General features: G+C 30.7%; 3 protein-coding genes across 7 annotated transcripts in view; 2 read left to right on the top strand and 1 right to left on the bottom strand.

Annotated features, from left to right (window-relative positions):
- Nucleotides 1-19,942, top strand: part of LOC125826461 (60S ribosomal protein L13-1) — a 196,701-nt gene extending 176,759 nt beyond the window's left edge. For 3 of the 4 annotated variants that reach the window (XM_049505798.1, XM_049505797.1, XM_049505796.1), the window contains exons 2-5: nt 18,769-18,882; nt 18,990-19,123; nt 19,298-19,456; nt 19,559-19,942. In XM_049505798.1, the coding sequence (XP_049361755.1) occupies nt 18,777-18,882; nt 18,990-19,123; nt 19,298-19,456; nt 19,559-19,780 (621 nt within the window). In that variant the 5' untranslated portion in view covers nt 18,769-18,776 and the 3' untranslated portion in view covers nt 19,781-19,942. Of the gene's footprint in view, nt 1-17,768; nt 17,843-18,768; nt 18,883-18,989; nt 19,124-19,297; nt 19,457-19,558 lie in introns of those variants that run through there. The other variant, XM_049505795.1, reaches the window with a different exon arrangement.
- Nucleotides 528-4,000, top strand: LOC125826459 (probable ribosomal protein S11, mitochondrial). The gene is made up of 3 exons (XM_049505793.1): nt 528-609; nt 1,502-1,609; nt 3,155-4,000. Exons 2-3 carry the CDS (start codon nt 1,507-1,509, stop codon nt 3,751-3,753), a joined length of 702 nt encoding a protein of 233 aa, XP_049361750.1. The 5' UTR covers nt 528-609; nt 1,502-1,506; the 3' UTR covers nt 3,754-4,000.
- On the bottom strand, nt 4,854-10,914 carry LOC125826452 (probable polyamine transporter At1g31830). Of its 2 annotated transcripts, none has more exons than XM_049505783.1 (2): nt 10,653-10,914; nt 4,854-6,733 (listed from the first exon to the last, which is right to left on the bottom strand). In XM_049505783.1, exons 1-2 carry the CDS (start codon nt 10,752-10,754, stop codon nt 5,291-5,293), a joined length of 1,545 nt encoding a protein of 514 aa, XP_049361740.1. In that variant the 5' UTR covers nt 10,755-10,914; the 3' UTR covers nt 4,854-5,290. The 2 variants fall into 2 exon arrangements, with proteins under 2 accessions (XP_049361740.1, XP_049361741.1); XM_049505784.1 differs by lacking the exon at nt 10,653-10,914 and adding an exon at nt 6,917-7,095.
- Nucleotides 19,943-20,324: the final 382 nt, after the last annotated feature.

The raw sequence follows: 20,324 nt of genomic DNA, 5'->3' as shown, positions 1-20,324 counted from the left end.
TTATTAATTGTAATTTAGATTACCTGGGTATTACAGACTTATAACATTATACACAATTATTTGTTATAAAGTAAATTATACTAAGCCAACCTTCAACGTGATTCTATTTTTTTTTAAAAATAAATCAAAACTAAACAATTAAAACCGACGTAAAGAAAATTCAATATATCATTACTTCGAAAATCCAATAAGTTGAATAAGATTATCTTGTATTTGCAAAATCAAACACGTAAACTTCATATGATTCTTTTTGTCTTTAATTTTGAATAAAAATATTGAAAACACTCATGAACATGACAGAAATAAAGTTTTTTAAAGACGGTAAATAATTTGAGGATGAAGTTAATATACTTCTCTCTTAATTGTATATTTTCCCTTTTGATTTATTGACAAAATTAAAAGGTGGTTAAAAGATTTATAAATTTTGTCTTAAATTATTACTATTTTTTTACAGTAATTTACCTTTTTATGCCTTATAGTTTCTCTATTTCCAACAATACCCTCAATAACAAAAGCCCTAGGCTACATTCCTTCTTCCTTTCTTCTTTCCTCCATTGCCGTATCTTTTCCTTTCTTTTTTCCTCCATTTCTGAGATTTCAGTGGCAAAAGTAAGTTATTTATCCATCACTTCAAGCTTTACAATTTCTCCATCTATTATTTTCATCAATTTTTCGGTTTCAGCGGTATCTTAACAATTTTTTGCTTTTTTTTAAATTTTGCGTTTGTTTCTGCTTTGATTATCCAAATTGAAATTGCCTCAGCATCGATTTCTTAATTTTTTAATGAATCCTTGTATAAAAATTAGATCTTGATTTCCTGCTGCTTTATGTTTTCATGGATCTTTAAGTTGTACTTTGAGTTAAAAGAAAAGGTGTGTTTGAGCTGTGGAAATTTCATTCAGCTTGTAATGATAGACTAGAACATGTTACTCTGTGTATTTTTGTTCCTTGAGCGTGAAAGGAGCAAGTTTGAGTATCTTCTTGGTGCACGACTATAACGATAATTACACATGTGAGATTGGGTTGTGTGATCTTTTAGACTACAATTTGTATTTTGTACATAACAGATACCATTGTAGGACTCTAACTCCATTATGCTCAAGTACAATAGTTATACATATATTACACATCCGTGGGCTATTTTTTTGGGCGGACTGCTATTTAAGTTAATTTACCTGAAAATATTTAGTTGGATTTGTTTCTAATGCATATGGTACTATTGGATTAAAGTAGTTACAGGAAGGGTCTCTTTGAATTTCTATACCTCTAGGATATTACATATGAACTTCCCATTTCTTAATTATAGTTTGATGTTCTTTCCTTTAATCATCTAACAGTGAAATAACTTGATGATAAAGAAATGATATCATTTTATGAGTTCAATAAGAAGTTGGAAAGAAAGTATGATAGATTTGAGGTTTTTGTAAGAAAGGTTTTTCTGATTATTCATACTTTTTTTGTCAAAATAAATGCTAAGTTGAAGTGATTTGCATTGTTACAGGCAAGATGAAACTCATTCGGAGTGTCTTATGGGCTGCCAATGCTTTCAAATTACGATCTTTGGATCATCCTCAAGCTTTCAGGACCTTTTCAACACTTCCAAATTTTGGTGGGTACTGTTTATTTTCCTCTTGTTAAATGCTGTGCAATTCTCTTCATCAAATTGTGTATCGCTCCATACCTAGTTTCCATTTTTATTCAAAGTGTGTGAATTTAGTTTTGAGCTTATTTTGAAGCGTATTGTCCTAAAATTTTATTTCAATGGTTGCAAATGACTGTTTGCTTTCCAATTACACCAATCTTGTAACATTTATTTATTTATATTCAATATTTGTCCGATGTAATGATTAAATCTTTTGCTTGATATTCAAGATGAATGATGCATCTACTTGCTGGTTTACTGAATTTCACTTGAAGAGTGAAAGCTTATCCATCCTTAGTTGCACAATTTTAGATAAACTATTGATATTTCTCTCTCTAGTACACGAAGAATTTGTTAAGTTGTTTCAGACTGAGGAGGATCAAAAGATAGCATAAAGGGAGTTTGCATCACAATTATAATGTAGAATAGTGGACTATCAAAATGGAAAATGGTACTTGGAGGTTTTCCTTGCTTGCGGATTTATGAATTACCTAGCATTTTATGGATATTATTTGATTCCAATTTCTAAGTAAATGGAAAATTTCAACTAAAGACTACGGTTTTTGGGAATGAAGGGGGAAGATAACCTATTTTTGATGGAAAGGGTGGAGGACTAATATTTTGTCTGTTTTCTTTTCACTTTGTGAATATGCATATTATACAGAAAAACAGAAATCTTGCAAAGATGTGATAAAACCAAATTAAGAAGTCATCTCATATAGCATTCAACAGGTGAAGACAGAAAAAAAACTAGCGGTTACCTGCCTTGATTACTTTTATTTATGCTGCTGCTTTAATAGGTAAGCAAGAAATAAAAATTAAGAATGATCCTGTCTTTAAGCACTGCAAAATCAAAATTCTCTTGTTGGTATCCCATATAGTGTTCTTTCAAATTTTTCCATAATGGGAACTTGTTGATATTGGCTATCTGGCATTTTGTTGTATTTGTTTTCCCCACCCTGTTGGATTATTATGCTACTGTTCCATTTCTTGATAAATTAAGGTTTTAATTAAAGATAGTCTGTTGTTCCTAGTGTGGGAGAAAGAAAATGGCTCACTATACGTCGTATTGTGAGACCTTATAGTTAATTTCTCCGAGAGACTTCTAAAGAGATGGAGTAGAGATTTTGGATTTGATAATTAGCCTCACCATTACTAGCTTCTTGAGTAACAGAAAGGGAAATGGGCTTGGTTCTCCTTTCCTTTTTTTAATCTATCCTCCCTATATTCTAATTCTAACTCTATCTTGTTAATTCTATATAGATTTTGATTGTTTGTTTCAATTCCCTGTTTCTTATGATTTGGTTGTTATCAATGGTAGAACATGTGATCTATTATTAACTAGATGTATTTAAACCTGTTACAATGTCTTATCTAAATTCAGCATCTCGGAGATCGAGGAATCTCTTCTACTTTTTCTTCTAAGCTTCTGAAATACACATGCCCTTGTGTCTTATTCTGGTCTTAAGATAAGCTTTTTGAACTTTTGCTCAAAGGATCATTTTGGTGCAGGTATTCAAGGGACGACTGAAAGCAAAATATACAGTAATCAGAACTCAATTTCGGGATCGAATGGTTGTTCAACATGTAATGTTGGTAGGAGGTGTTTCTTACATTCTGGAAGCCCAAAGGAAGCTGAAATGGGAAACAATTATAGGCCAATGGACTTTGTTAGAGGACTTACGGAGGACAATGCAAGGCGTTTCCCAAGTGGTGCTCCACTTTCTAGGTATCACATTGAGCAGGATGCTGATATTGTTCATATAAAGGTTCTTCGCAACAATGCCTTTGTAACTGTGACAGATTCGAAAGGGAATAAAAAGTTTGGAGCTAGTGCAGGTAAGCTAACAGGAAAAGGAGGGAAAGTTGCAAGATACTCTGCTGAATCAACTGCAGAACATGTTGGACGTGAAGCCAGGGACCGAGGCTTGGGATCCGTGGTCATGAAAGTAAATGGGTTTACTTACTTCAAGAAAAAGAAGCAAGCTATTCTAAGCTTCAGAGAGGGCTACACTCATTCTCGTGGAGATAAGAACCCTGTGGTATTCATTGAGGACACAACACGAAAACCCCATAATGGATGCCGCCTCACAAAGAAGCGTCGCATCTAATTGCTAATCAGGTGGAATGCAATGAGTCACTAGTCTTATGTGTTACAGGGAATGAAATCCTTTTGACAGTTTAATAATCAGTCCTTGCTAGAGTTTGGAGGCTTTCAGCTGTGTATCGTAGGCTGCTTCTGCTTATCAATTTAGAGAACATCTGATGTACTATTGACAGTAACAGACAGCAAATACGGCCTTGTTTTGTACAATTGGTGCAAGATTTTTCATTGATGCCTTAACCTCTGAGAAAGTTGTTGTTTTTGTCAAAGAGCTGTACTATCACTGATATTTCATTTTGCGAGTAATCAAGTGCTATTTATTTCTCATATTTGTAGTTGAACTGAACGTGTATTCCCCATTTCGATAACTGCAACAAGTGTTTGTGCCGAGGTTTTTGTTATCAAATGTAGTGGTGCAGTGACTGATGCATCTAATGGATTTCTTGTACATGATTTTGCCTATATATGAAAAGAATTTTTGTCGATGTCTCCTGGTATAAATGCTTCAGTAGATTGTACGTTAATTGATTTGTTCTTGCTAAACAGAACAAATGTTTCTTTTGGTATCAATTGAATTTTGTATGTTGTGTGGGAAAAGAAACGTTCAATTTGTTTTGAACAAATTCTATTTTGTGTGGGCATCTGAATAAATTCTACTGTGTGGTGCAAGGAGAGCTTCTACCCCATCCCAAAAATCTTTCTAATGAGGTTTACACTTGGAAAATCTCGTAACTTTTCCAGTTCAACCAACTCAGTTCCTGTTGCGCGTTTCACTCTTGGAGATTGCAAGTGGTATTTATTATTTAGATCGATCAATTGTTTTTCCTTGTTCTAGTGTTTAGATAATTTGACAACTAATGTTTATGTGTGGCATTGCCTCTCTACCCTGCATACATTCTACCCTCCCTTTAACTCCACTCGTGGAATTACACTTGATTTCTGAAAAGCTTTAAAAACTATTGTAGGCTTGTGTTATAGTCAAGCTTGGCACTGGAATCAAACTCATTTTTCCTTGGTTCAAACTTAAACGAGCTGAATTTGGTTTCAATTACGAACATATGCATTCATTTACACCTCTACAGTTATTAATCTTACTAGCACACTGCATTCATTACAAACAAGTAACATGATAAATCCAGGAAAAAACAATTGTCATCTGTTTCTAACACAGTTCCCTGAACTATCATTGGTAGCTACTTTACTTTAATAATCTCAAGAGCAGAGCAAATACAATGACAATTAGAAACTACCATAACGTCCTTTAAGAGAAACAGATCAAACAACCTTTGACGAACCACTTCTGCTGGAGTTGCTCTGGAAACCGTAGCTAAGGCACACAGGCAGAAAACCATGGCAAATACAGCTAACGAGATTAGAAGCTACCATAAGATCCTTAAAGAGAAAAGGGACAGTACAAAACCTCGACAACCAATTCTGTTCGCGTTGCCTGTTTTCCATAGACTCCCACGATAACTCTGCACTGAACACAGTTGTCATTGATGTTATGTAAGTGAAACCTTATAACGCCATAGCTCATTAGAGAATCATTGAATTAATGGACCATGTGCTGTGATATCAGGAAGATCTGAACTAGTTGAGAACTTCAACCATCTCTTCCTCTCGATAAGCTTAATGCATGGCTGCAACACCAACCCGATTGCAACAGCAGCGAGGCTTACAATCATAATTTTGATTGTAGAGAAGGCCAATACAACACCGATGAGAATGGCTGGAGGTATACACAACAACACAGCACCAATTATTCCACCCGGTATCTTAAACGGGCGTGGTGCATTCGGATACTTAATCCTTAACCATACAAATGCTATAAATTCCAAGATCATTCCGAAGCAATACAAGAAATTTTCTGCTGCTACTATCTCCTGAAAGCTCAACCATGAAAGTAAAACCACACCAGAAGCCGAGAAGAGAATCCCAAATACTGGAGTTCCATGGCGAGATCTCTTTGCGAAGAACTCAGGGAGCATTCCCCTCTCAGCCATACCAAGTAACTGAAAAGAGTCACTGCTCATTTCAGCTACAAACATCCCCATGTTTGATACTGCAGCAGCCCCTTGAACCCAACATCTAAGCCAAACTCCACCAAGTATCTTCGCAACATCTGAGAAATATCCATCAGTCCACAATTCACGTTCGAGTGGAACAGCTCCAGTACCAATCAGTAAAGGGAAAAGATAAGACAGCACAACTAAAAGCACAGCATAAAACAAAGCCTTAGGCAGAGTCTTTTTCGGGTTACGTACTTCTCCAGCAAGAGTACTAATCGAATCCCAATAGTTCAAATTCCAGAAAAGAGTATTCAGATACAAGTTCCAATCAATACTATGTACATCTGCCACCAACCATCTCTCAGGCCTAATTTTGGGAATCGAAATGAGCCCCATAACAACAAAAGGTAGCATCGACAATATACCAAGCGATACAGCTACCCATCCGACAATCGTTAAACCTCTATAGTTCATATAAGTGAGAACCATAGTAAGTGCTAAAACAGCTATAATTCTAGGAAGCCCACCACCTAATGCAGGAATAGCTGATTTAAGGTAATCTAAGAACATAACAGGGTAAAGTGCATTGTCAATGACTCCACTCAGCCATTTCATCCAACCTTGTTGAAACCCCCAATATGGACCTAAAGCAGATGAAACCCACACAACATAACCACCATTCTCAGGGAACATAGTGCCCATTTCAGCAGTAATAAGTGCCTCAGGGACACTCCATATTAATGGGAAAATCAAGAATCCAAGAAGAGCAAAAAGAGGACCAGCTGCTTGCACAGTGTCCTCAACACCAAAAGGACCACCAGAAACCTCATAGAAAATAAGGAAAATTAATGGCAAAAGTGAAACTTTATTAGAATTATTTGTTCTAGGAGATGGAACCTCGTTAATCCCTATGTACTCAGCACCATTGTAATCCCCCATTGGAATCGCAGCTTCTCTTTGAGCTGAAACCCTCAATTTCTGCATTTTCCAGTAAACATTTTCATCAAAAAGAAGCAAATTTTTTTTAACAATTTATAACATGGGGTTGTTCAAGAAAGCAATTAAATTACAAAAACAACAACAAAACAATCGATCGTGATAAAATAACATAATGGGTCATCGAATTTTTAATCAAAAACTCAATCTTGAAACAAAACTTACAGCCCATCAACCAACTGTTCATGCATCAGATCTCAGTCAACATGTATAATTAAAGAATCAATTAAAAAAAAGAGAGAAAATGGAGTGAAGAGAAAATGACCATGAAAAAAGGCAAATCAATTTGGAAGGTTCCACCATTTACAGCCCTCAAAACCACATGCAAAGCTTAAGATTTTTCAAGCAGAAATGAGAATTTACAGTTCAGTGAGGGATTACAGGAGGCGGGAGTGGGGGGTGGCGTGGGGGCAAGAAAGTTTCGGTTGCGTGGAATAACAGTAGATTGACATTTCAAAGGACCTAATGGCACGATTCCCATCGTCAAAGATCTAATTTTTACGATAAATTAGATATTGTCTTCGCTTACTAAAAATAGATTTTTATTTTTATTTAACAAATTTTTAATATTGTAAGAAAAGATATTGTTTTTATATTCTATTTAAATTACTTATAAAATCTAAAACAAACATTCAATTAATATAAATATTATGATAATATATTTAAAAATAAATAGTAGAAAGCAAAAGTAATACACCCTTCGGGGTAGTCCAATGGTTTGGACTTGGGACTTCCATGTTGGAGGTCTCAAGTTTGAAATCCATTGCCAATGAAAGCAAGATTTGTCTTCTAGGTCGAGCTCGTCGCACCGGACTTGTCTAGTGTGGATTACCTCTCCTATGTGATTTGCGAGTTATTGCATAGGAGTGGGGGTTTTACCCTGTGCGTACCCAAAGAATAGCGGGAAAAAAAATATATTATGCAAATTTAGATAAATAAATGTACAACTAGTTGATTGGCTTTAATGTTGTGGACCAAATAAAGTACTCCGCTTGTTTCCTATTGTTTCAATTTATTTGGCAATTTTTAAAAAAAATTGTTCTAAAAAGAGTATCATGTTTTTATAACTAAAAAATAACATATTTCTAAATATTTATTTTATTTTTGATAAAATAATTTATTATCAATAATATCAAATAAATTGAAACAAAAATGATAATTTTTAGAGTCATTTTCGGCTGGATATATATCTGAATGGCTGAAATAGTATGAGGATATGGTGATCCATGTAAGTCTTCCCAAGTTAAAAAATCCAATATAATATTTTATTTTTAATAAATTATATTATTACATTAAAAAAACGTGTCTAAATTGTTCTTTTTTTATGGCTTATATTCATCGATCAAAAGTCTAAACTAGAAGGACATCATCTGAAAAGTAATAATAATATGAGTAGAACAACGTATTCCCAAAATATCAAAAATCATATACACCTTCTGTCCCTCCTTGATAAAATATATGTTCGAACACAACTTCTAAAAACTATTTTTCAATAGACTTCAAAAATTCATATATTTTTTCGAGTTTCAACTAAATCCATAGCTAAATGCTACCTTTCATTCATTCTAAATTCCGTATCTTATCAAATACTCACGTAAATTGAAACGAAGGAAGTAATACATCTTTGTTTTGAGATCTTACTTGTCAGTGTAAACAAACACGGCATGTGAGGTTGCGGGCCACTAAAAGATTGGATCGGGTTTGTTTTGGGAAGACTAGAACAATTGGGCCATTATAGGCCCATATAGGCTTGGATCAATTGCCCCCAACTAAGGGAACCTGGCCCGGGAATTTAGTAGGCGTTTGATCATGAAAAAAAATTAAAATTGAAGTTCGAATTGTATTTGGTCATATTCTTTACGATATTTTTTAGAATTTGAATGTACGTTATTTAAAAAAAATGAAATATCAAAATATTTTAAAATGTTTAATAGATCATATAATATAACCATCTAGTGTTTTTAAGTTACTGATTACAAGACAATAATTAATTTACCCGTAAGATGATAATAATATTCTCTCCATCTAAGAAATAGGTTGTCACACTATCATTACTAGTAAGTCACTTATTTTTCATTAAATTTTCTCAATTTAGTGTTATTTTTACAGATATTATAATTGAATCAATGAAAAAGATGTAATTCAATTTTCAAAAAAAAATAGAAAGTTTTTTTATATTTCAATGAAAATTTATTTTCTATCGAGTGTTTTCTCAATAAGCTAATTCAGTGAAAAATTCAGGTTTTATAGCACACATTTTCTATTGGTTCACAATGAAAAAAAATTATATCTAACAATGTATTATGTATAAAATATAACAAGTACCTAGTGAATAGTCGAGGTCGTATTATAATTTAATGAACCTAATGTTATTATGATAAATTGTGAGTATTTTGTTGTAGAAAGTACACGCTAAAAGTTTAAATTGAATTTAATGATCATTATTAACAAAGCAAGCCAAGTCAACCATGCGGCAATTATATTTTATTTCTCCATTTACTTTTTAACTTAAAAATAAAATAAAATAAAGTCTTCAGAATTTTTTCCAAATATACTGCACTCATTGTAGGCGTGCAGTGTTTTTTTCTTCATTATCCAACATACAAACCCCACAATAATCTCCCTCTCCCACCCAATTTGTAGAAAGACGGTATTCTTTATGTCTCAGTTTATATGACATCATTTATATTTGGACATATAATTTATAATATTTTTGAAAAGTAATTTATATATTTAGAAATTACAGAAAAAAGTTATAAGAATTAATAATTTTAAAAGTATATAAATAAATTGCGTAAATTTTTTTCTTATTTTTAACTTCGAAAATTTAACATATAAACTTGGAAAACAAAAAAGATCCCTTAAAGAAATTAATGTAAGACAATATTTTTACACATCTTACTGTTTTATAATTACATGACTTGGCTCTTAAGTATGCACTCCAAACAAGTTAATTGTCTGTTAAATTAAACATTAGCATAAAACTTGTATTTATAGTACAAGGGAAAAGTGCTTATTGTCCAAACGAGTTAATTAATTTACGGCCAAAGTTTTGAAAAGTCAAAAAATATTTACAAGATAACTAAATGCACTTTTTTGAAAGTTTGTTCAAGTACAAATTACTATTTTAATATTAATAAAAAATTCTTAAAATTGAGTTCTTTTTCTTTCTAAATGCATTTTTTGAAATTTTGTTAAAGTACAAATTACTGCTTTAATAATAATAAAAGTATTTTTAAAATTAATTAGCAAAACACAAACTATTTTTAAAAAAATATTTTTTCGAAAAGCACTTATAATAAAAATAATAAAGATTTATGAAGCTTTAGCAAACAAGTAATATACGGGAAAAAAAATAGAAAAGAAAATTATGAGAATTACCGGCCGACATATTTCACTGTTTTATTGCTTTAACATGTCTATTTCATAAAAATTACAAACAAAAAACAAAAAAACATGTAATATTTGTGAAGGAGTTAATTAGGATAACTACAGAGTATAGTTAACTGCATTAAATAACTTAATAGGTTAAAAATGAAAAGTCAATTCAAACAAATTCTAATTAATGGATGGAAAAATTCTAACATTTTATTTTTTTAGATGATAAGTAAATAATATTTTTTTTTCCATTTGTTTATTTCACCTACACCAAGTAGTTTGAGAGAAATCCATAGTTTTTTCCTCAAAAAAACGTCATCGTCATTACTTGTTGATTACTTATTAAATTAGGATGATTACCGACCATAATTAATTATTAATTATTTAATAAACACAGCTAGCTAGCTAAGTTAATCAGAAAAAAAATCACCATTTTTACACCTTTAATTAAGCCGCCATGTTCATAAACTAATTAAACAAATGAACACAAGAATTAATTAAGGAAGTTTAAATTCTTAATTACCTGATTGTTGTTATCACCATTTTGTTGAGAAGTTTTCTTGTCTGCTACTGAAGTTGAAGAATTTTGAAGAGTTTCTGAAGATGTTGTTGTTGTTTGAACCATTTAATTTATAGATTAAACAGAGATTTAATTAATCAACAAAATTGATTTTGTGATTACTTCATCAAGAAAAGATTGATGAATAGAGTTTAGAGGGGAAGTTTAGTTTGTGGCTAAGTATATATGAATGGAGTGAGAGAGATAAGCAAGAAACCAAGTGTACAAGGTCAAAGGGAGACATTGTTCTTCTTATAATTATTTATTATATAAGATTAAAAAAGAGTTTAAGTTATGTACGTTGTCGGTGTATAGTAGTATTTTCTTTGTTTTAATTTGTTTGGTTTGTTTTCTTCTTTAGTTAGTTTAAAAAGGAATAATTCTTCTTTTTAGCAACTCTTTAAACTTTTAAACTTTTCATTTGATATATTTATGTGTCACAAAATTAAAAGACATTTGACATATTTTTAATTGTAGACGTATTCAAGTCAAAATAAGAATGATGGAGAGAGAACATATTATTCAATGTGTTTGGATGGTTGTTATAGAAAACATATCTTTCAACTTGTTTGGATGATTGTTACGTATAATGTATTATATTGTTTTGTAACGAAAGATTTGGTGTGATCGCGTGATTACTTTATTTCCTCCTACATTTTGTACTCTCTGCTTACTGTATATCTAATAATCATATTTTGACTTTTATCTTGTATTTTATATATAATAGTTCTATCATGTACTTTTTTTTATATAAGTTTATCTTTTAAATTATTAATATGTGATATTGTAATAAACAACAAAAAATGATACAATCTATCCAAATGTATATTTATTAAAACAAAAGAGAGATATGAATTTAACAACATGTAACAACCATCCAAACAAGAACTATCCAATTAAGTTAGTTAATATATTTTTCATGATAATTTGGAAAATAGAAAGTAACTTACTATATTTGGTTGATTTGATTTAACAATATAAAAATCTTTATACAGTATATATATATATATATATATATATATAACTTAAATTTTAAAAGATAATTATTGATGTAGGGTACTCAAAATCCAATAATTTATGTGATATCTCTTTTATATATTTTATTTTATTATAAGATATTATAATATAATAATGTATATGTGAACTGAAATTGAGCCAATCCCATCATGTAAGCAAGCTGAATGTTTGTCTATTTTGTGCCCCCAATTGTGGGTGTAAGGTGAGCATGATTAGGTATATAATTATAATTATATTTCCATGCAATGATAATTTGAATATATAATATATAAAATAGGATAGATCAATTAAAAGAGAAGACTCAAATAACAAACATCAAATCACAAGACTACAATTAACTACTCAAATTCATGTTTTGGTTCATAATAGATTTTATATCATCATAGCCCTTTTGGAATTGTAATCCTATATATATTCTAAAAATTTATTGATTCTAAATTCTCAATTTACTCTTAAAAGGTAGTATTTGACATTAAGCTAAAATAAAATTATGTTTAACATGAAAATAAAAATTAAGATAAAATAAAAACTTCTAAAACTTCAAATAAGCACTTATTCAAAATAATCTCTAAGTATTATTTTGAATTCTTGTAACCAAATCTATAAACAAGGACCTAAAGCTATATAAAAAGGAGTAATGATTTTGTTGAAGTAGTCTGCTTGATCAAGTTTTTAGAGAAAAATAAGTATTTTGAGAAATAATAGTTTTTTTTTTAAAAAAAAAAGAAAATCTCTTTTTAAAAGTATTTTTGAAATACTAGTCAGACATAAAAAAATTACTTTATTATAGGCACAAGTATTTATAAATTGATTAGTGAAACATAAATTATTACTCTTCAACTGTATTTATTTCAAAAAGCACTTCCAATAAAAAAATAATTTTAAAAAATCAAATGAAGTTATAGTAAAATATGTCCATAAAATCATGGTTGTCCAACCTGCTTAGGTTTGAATGAATTAATGACTTGTTTATTTTATCAACTCAACTATTTAACCCGCTTGATTTAGCTCATTTAAATAAACTAGGTTGATATACATTAAATCGATCCATGAAAAAATTTATCTCCAAATATTTTTAAGACATTTATTTGATATGTTATATAGAGTTATAATAGAGTTACTTATAATATAAGGAAAAAAATATTAGATCTTTAAATAAATAATAAGAAAACAAACGAAAATTTAATTTAAAATTTAATTAAAATTGGACGAATTGAATTATTATCCAATATGTAACCCTTTTCAACTTACTCATTTTAGTTCAAGTAGTTTTAAGAGTGCGAATCAAATAATCCATTCATTTATTTTATTCAACCACTTAAATTTAATTTAATCTGTCCATTTAACACCCGTTAAGAATGTGAATCATCTAATCCATTAATCTATTTTACTCTATTTTATTCAACCACTAAAATTCATTTTAATCCGTCCATTTAACACCCGTAAGCGCCAAGCATGTTTTGCCATCTTTGTCAAACAATTTTTTTTTTTGGGTGATTTTCCCCCTTTTTTCCTCTTTGGAAGTATTGGAGCAAATAATTAGCACTTCACCAACCAAAGTTAGATTTTTTTAAAATTACCTTTTGAATCTCCCGTGACACTTACAAATCATTCTGTGTTACTTTATTTAAATTATCATGATGATATATAATATTATAAGACGAATATTTTCTTGCCAAACAAATCTCATCGATGACCTTATCCTTTTTTTCATTTCCACTCGGTGTTCGATGTCTGCATTAGAGCTCCAATTAAATTTGAAATTGTAGGATTTATTCAAGAGTGACGCCCTCTAAAGAATTTTCTCTATAACCAAGACTTAAACATGAAACCTCTTGATAAAAGGTGGAACAATCCCATCACTGTATCACACGTCCACAGCCATGTTGGTGACCTTATCCTATTTACCCACTAAAGAAACATAAATTCATAATCCATTTTTTATATATACCTAAATAAACATGTCACACGATCACCTTTCCTCACCTCATCAAAGATCTCTCAAATTTCATCACTTTGGCTCTATTTCCTTGTACATGATCAAATGTTTCCAATTGGGGTGTGTTTTTTAAATTTGAGACAATTTATTTGACACTAATTAAATAAAGAACTTAAATATTAGAAGAAAAAAAGCAAGTTGTTGTGTGTCATCCCAGGTCAAGGTAAGTGTCGCAAGGTTTGAAACTTGGTGTATAATGAATTTAATTTATCACTCCATATCCTCTTCTATTTAATTAAATATCATGTTTTGTATAAGGGAGAGTTTGATACCATAAATGTGCATCAAGCTTACACATCATACATTAACAATTTATCATATATCGATACATTATACAAAGATCAAACAATACAATGCAAACTTATGAGGAAAAAAACTAAAGTCTTTTTTATATATTTTAATTTTAGTCCAGTAGATTTGTTGAACCGAGCGCCCTACTTTATAACTATGCTTTTAATGGAAGTAAGGAGAAACGTAACGATTCTTCAAAACCTATAAATTGGAGGAATATAATGACAAGTTAAACTAATGTCTAATTACGTACAAAGAAGATTAATTTATAGAGGAAAGTAATGTTAAATTATCTAAAACCATATTTTTTTTATAAATATCTAAATAAAGATCATCCAATAAGTAAGAGGTCAGAGTTCATTAAAATTTTATTGTAACTTAGTAACCTCTTGATAATGCTAACTAGTTGGACATTTCCTAAATTTCAGTAAACCTTAAGTTATTTTTATTATTTTTCACTTGGTGTGTGGTAAGCTTTAATTAATTGAAATTCACACAATATAAAGATCTTTTTTTTAAAAAAAAAATGCGAGTCCTAATGAGATTTTTTTTTCATACATAAAGCTATTCATACCACAATAACTCTTGTTAGTTTAAAAACAAGTTATTGTGTTCGATTCAATCGTTTGTCCGGAGAAAATATAGAAATATCGATAAGCATTGTTATGAAATTTAAATTCAACAGATAAAAAATTATGATAATATTGTGGACTTTTATAGTTATATTTAAAATTTTATGACAATAATTATTTCTAAATTATAAGAATTGAAAAGCAACTATTTGTAAATTTTAAGTAACCCAAATTAAAAATTGAAGTAGGACAAAGACATTCACTTTAGAATTAGTTATTATTTCATTCATTGCACGCTTGACTTTATTAATTTTTTTTTTAAAGATCCCACGCATTCCATAATCTATAAAGCCAAACTCCTTTGGATAAAAAAGTTATGAGGAAAATTTTGTCGACAATTTAGAAGACAACATAAGAAGAAGAAGAAAAATTAAGATTTGGAGATCTAAATAGTAATTCAAATAATGAGTGTTTAAATTAAATGCTCCTTCTTTTGAACTATACTATACATTATATAGTTTGCCTTTCCGCATTTGTATTTTGCTTATCGGTGGACGAGTCGGTTGAGTAAGAAAATTTTCAAATATGAAGTTTTGGATTTAATATCATTTGTATGTATTTTGTGGTCGAGCTTGTTGCACGGAGCTTATCTAATATGATTTATATCTTTTATATAATTTATGGGCTATTATACGTACAATGTTTAAGCAGGGTTCAACTAGAATGTACTAGAAGGATAGTAATTACAGATTTCCTTATTACAATATGTCTCAAATATATAGACATAAATAATTTATTTGTGCTCGATATTTATACCAAATTAATATGTAAACTTTTACCATTTAATTAAGGTGATTTATTTATATTGTTACCTTATAAAATAATAAAAATATGATTAGTTGATACGATTTAGTATAATCACCGATCGAGTATCAACAACCTTTCTCCTTTACTTTTGTTCTTTTCATGTCATGTAAAAATACTTTAAATTAGGGGTGTAAAATTGAAAAGAAAATCGAATTAAATCGCAAATTGAGTAAAAATAAATAAATTATTAGTTTGATTTGTTTCATAAATTTAAAAATCCGACACAAATGGTTTGATTTGATATTTAAAAAACCCGAATTAATCCAATCATATACATCCCTACTTAAATATAGATTTATGATTTAAATATTGAACTAAATTAGTCAAAAAATAATTTTAATATGATGTGATATATTCTTCGTTATAGGCCAAATTCATTCAATTTTTTTTCTAAAATGTCTCACCTCATCAAAAATATCAATTGAATCTTATATGTTTTTTTTGTCCTATTGTTATATAAAATTTTATTTGTACACTCAATAATTATTGTCATGAAATTTTAAATACCACGTTTAATAGTTTTTACATTATATAGATCTATATGATATTTAAAACTCTAGTGATTATTTTCAACATAATCGAAAAATGATTACCCTACATACAATTTGACAATCCTAATATAAATATCTTACTATCTCTTGTCAATTGTCGTCTGGTTAATGCAAATCACTATTCTTACTTACATAATTTGTTTTTTCTCAGATGATTAATTTTTTTTTTATATAGGTTGGATCTCTAGTTTATTAGTATTTGGAGTTTTCCTGATTAAGGAATGTCTTCTCTCTTCTTCTTTTTTTCAGATGATATTCGATACATATATTAGAGCCTGATTAAATTTGAATTCATAGTAAGGGATAAAGTGTCCCGTAACAAAGACGATTTCATATTCACATGAATTCAAACTCAAGACCTTTGATTAAAATTGAATAAGTACTTACCACTCCACCACGACCTTTGTTGATAATTAAGGATCGTCAGTTTGTCATTGCATAGGAAATTCAATTTGAATTGGACTTGTTAAATAAAAAGGAGTTAGCAAGTTCAATTCAAATTGAATTTCCCATACAATGACAACTCCCTTGATTCTGTTCACATTTAAAGTTATTTTATACTGCAACACATCAAATTAGTCACATCACAAATCTAACCTATAGTACCATCAACAAAACATGTGTTCAAATATTTTCCATTATGGGTCCTCTACTTATCATGAAATATTTGATACAATTTCAGCCATTTATCTATCCTCAACAATTATACATTAAAACAATTAACTGATTGAAAATGTTTTGGCAGATAATAACAATACAAATCATTTTAAATCCGAATGTCGGATCCTTTAACATCTAATCAGGCTGTTTTCCTAGGTTTTGTCGGTATTGCAGATAGGTTGTGATGTGTTTTGAGGTGATCGTCTCCTATCTAGATTATTGAGGTGAGATCTATCATGTATAGATTTTAATGGAGTGGTAAGATTGAAAGGAAGAACACACCAATCTATTATTCAACACCCAAAACAAAAAAAAGAACATAAGTAAAAAATAATATGGGATAATCATTTGTGACACCCTTATTTTAAAAATATATCTAAAAAATTTGCAATCAAAAGTTGAACTTCAAACTTTATTTCAAATCTGTATATCTAAAGTTTAAAGTTAATTCTGATACCACAACTTTAAAAACTTTGATAGATTTTGGATATCTTTAGAGGAAATTTTTCATTAGTGTGATATCACTATTAGTGTCTATTTTGTACATATAGCGAGATTTTTCTCTATTTTAAAGTGTATCATCATTTTCATTTCAAAATGTAGCAATATACAATCCATCCACACACATACAATATCTTATCCTAATTTAAAATTACATGGATACATTATTTAATTGTAATTGTATGTATGTATATGCTACCAATTGTATATCTATGTATATGCATTTTCAAGTAAAAGTTGAATTTATATACTGAAGACATCAATTATATGTGAGACCAATTGAATCCAATGTATGTAATCTTGCTATGCTATGTAATTTCCCTAAAGTACCACTATAAAGTCTAAAATATATGGATCAAGATTACTAGTTCGGATAATTTTTCAATCTTTGAATAAGGATCCTAAGAATTGTATATTTGTGCACCCAATTGAACTCTTATGGGCTAGTCCTTGTCCAATAAAGTGGACTGGGCCGATTTCTAAACTGGATACAATTTGTGGCCCACAGAGTAAACTGACCATGGAAAATAAGAAAAAAAAAGTACATCGGCCCAAATGAACAGCCCATTCGGAAATCCATTTTTAGGCCTTTTAAAATCTAGGGTTTTTTGTTCAGCCCTATAAAAGCGAAGTACAATACTCTGGCTGAGCCTTGTTCTTCCATTGCCTCCAGAACCCTAGCCCCCAAACCCCCAGGTATGTGTCAGTCTTTCACCTAGAAATTTTCAAGTAATAATCCTCAGTTGATTTTGTAAGCTACGTGTTATTGAATTTGTATAATGCAAATATAATTGATTTGAAAATGTGTGTTTAGGTAGATAAACTTGTTCTTAACTGATAATTTTTTATTTTTTATGCGTTTTATGCTTAGTGCCTCAGTTTTGTGAGCTTTGATGTGCGTGATTTGCATATTGATATATCTTGACAAGCTTGCAATGTAGGATGCTTGTTTAAATCAGTGTGTGTAGGGAAGTGTCCTTCAATTGAAAGAGGAATTGGATGTTTTGGATTGGATTTCAGTTTATGTTTAGTCTTAGAAAACCTTGGTCAAATCGCTCGCTCTGAATGTGACCTGAAGATTGTAAAAATCTGGCCTTTACATTTTGGGATCTTACAATATCTTGTCGTTGTTTATGTTACTATTTAAGTCGGCCAGCTGATTTTGTGTCTGTATAAAACTCAGTTCATAGTTAAAATAACAATGTCTATGATTAAAAAGACCATGCCAGGAGTACTTTTTTAATGAGCCTGATGATTTCATGGAGAAAGCTTCAAAGAAATGCTTTAAAACTCAACTATATGTAGTCACTATCCTTGTTAAAGAAACTTTTAGAGATGGAATGCCAGAAAGGTAGTATTTAGTGAGTACAAAGAATATTTGTTTGAATAGTTCTACTTGCTCATCTATAGCTTTTTGTGTATTTGATTGATTTTATTAGTTTATTTGGCTTGTTTTGCTGCTTATTGTTATATTTTGATGGAATATGAATTTTCTGTGTGAAAAACAAAATCAAAGTCAAGATAACGACAAACTGGGAATAGAATAGTTCTATTCTAATTTGCTAATAAGCAGTTGCATTCTGATGGATGCTTGTTTGACATGTTATTTCACTGCAAATGCAGGTAAGTCATGAAGCACAACAATGTTATTCCCAATGGGCACTTCAAGAAGCATTGGCAGAACTATGTAAGGACATGGTTCAACCAACCTGCTAGGAAAACAAGGAGACGTGCTGGTATGCTATCTGCTTACTGAATTTCTGGCATGATATTTTCATTTTGAAATTCTTTGGTTGTGCAATACTAACATTTCCGTATTTCTCTTTTATTATGTTGTCAACAGCTAGACAGCAGAAGGCTGTGAAGATCTTTCCTAGACCAACAGCTGGTTCACTTCGACCTATTGTTCATGGACAAACACTTAAATACAACATGAAAGTCCGTGCTGGCAGGGGATTCTCTCTTGAAGAACTGAAGGTACAATTCTAGTTACTTGTATGTCATTTGCTCTATAATTTGCTCCTAGTAAAAGCACAATCAACCAAAACCAATCCATTGTGTAAAAGAAGAAATTCTTTTGTCAAAGTTCCATATTTTCTAGATTCTTTTGTACGTTTGATCTTGTCATTAATGATTAGCATTGGTTTTCAGGCAGCTGGTATTCCCAAAAAGCTAGCACCAACCATAGGCATTGCTGTTGATCATCGCCGCAGGAACAGATCCTTGGAAGGTCTCCAAACCAATGTCCAGAGGCTTAAGACCTACAAGGCTAAGCTAGTTATCTTCCCAAGGCGTGCTAAGAAGGTCAAGGTAAATTCAAAAACTGTTGTTCTTTACTGTGCTTCACTGGGTTCCTGTTATGGTATATACACACTTCTTGCCATAAATTCACCTTAAACTACTCTCTTCCAGGCTGGTGATTCTAGTGCAGAGGAACTTGCTACTGCCACCCAGGTCCAGGGTTCATACCTGCCTATTACTAGGGAGCAGCCTGCTGTTGACTTTGTGAAGGTCACAGATGAGATGAAATCATTCAAGGCCTATGGCAAGCTTCGTATTGAGCGTACAAATGCTCGACATATGGGAGCCAGGTTGAAGAGGGCAGCTGAAGCAGAAAAGGAAGAGAAGAAATAAGCAATTAAGAGTCGTATTGTAGTCTGTTAAGCATTATCAACTTTCTGGTAGGCTTTTGGTGAAAGTTTTATCATACAATCATTTTGAGGAACTAATGTTTTTCATTTTATTCGAGGATTTTGTTTTGTTTGTGAAATTATGCAAATCTTTTGATTAGCGCAATACCTGTTCCTCTCCTGTTCTGCATGCTTTAACATCTTGCTTAGTGATCGTGTCAGTTTTTTAAAATTGTGATTGATAAGTTACTGTTTGTACTAGCTCGGTAGCTTGTTTTTGCTGTGACGTTCCTTTTGAAGTTGGAATGATGCTGTCAATCATGCTAGCCCGTTTTAAGAAATTCTGGTTTACATGAATTTTGGATCGTTCAGAAGACAGACTATACAAATGAAGTTAATTTTTATACTTAGGTATTCAACTCCTGTCGATTAATCTCGTTATTTTGGATAAGATGGAATAAAACAATACAAATGCTTTAAAGCATTATGTGTCTAATTGATGCAACTGATTTAAGTTCTGAAACTATCGAAATGTGATAAAGCATAAT

This window comes from Solanum verrucosum, unplaced genomic scaffold (genome assembly GCF_900185275.1).
Source record: "Solanum verrucosum unplaced genomic scaffold, falcon-dt-bn FXZP01000060.1, whole genome shotgun sequence".
Classification (NCBI taxonomy): Eukaryota; Viridiplantae; Streptophyta; class Magnoliopsida; order Solanales; family Solanaceae; genus Solanum; species Solanum verrucosum.
Note: the sequence above shows the minus strand (reverse complement) of the source record. Positions and strands in the feature narration are given on the sequence as shown.

Coding starts and splice junctions, on each gene's coding strand:
- LOC125826459 (XM_049505793.1), top strand. CDS start 1,507: ATGAAACTCATTCGGAGTGTCTTATGGGCTGCCAATGCTTTCAAATTA. Junction 1,610..3,154: donor TTCAACACTTCCAAATTTTG/GTGGGTACTGTT, acceptor ATTTTGGTGCAG/GTATTCAAGGGACGACTGAA.
- LOC125826452 (XM_049505783.1), bottom strand. CDS start 10,754: ATGGTTCAAACAACAACAACATCTTCAGAAACTCTTCAAAATTCTTCA. Junction 6,734..10,652: donor ATGGTGATAACAACAATCAG/GTAATTAAGAAT, acceptor TGGAAAATGCAG/AAATTGAGGGTTTCAGCTCA.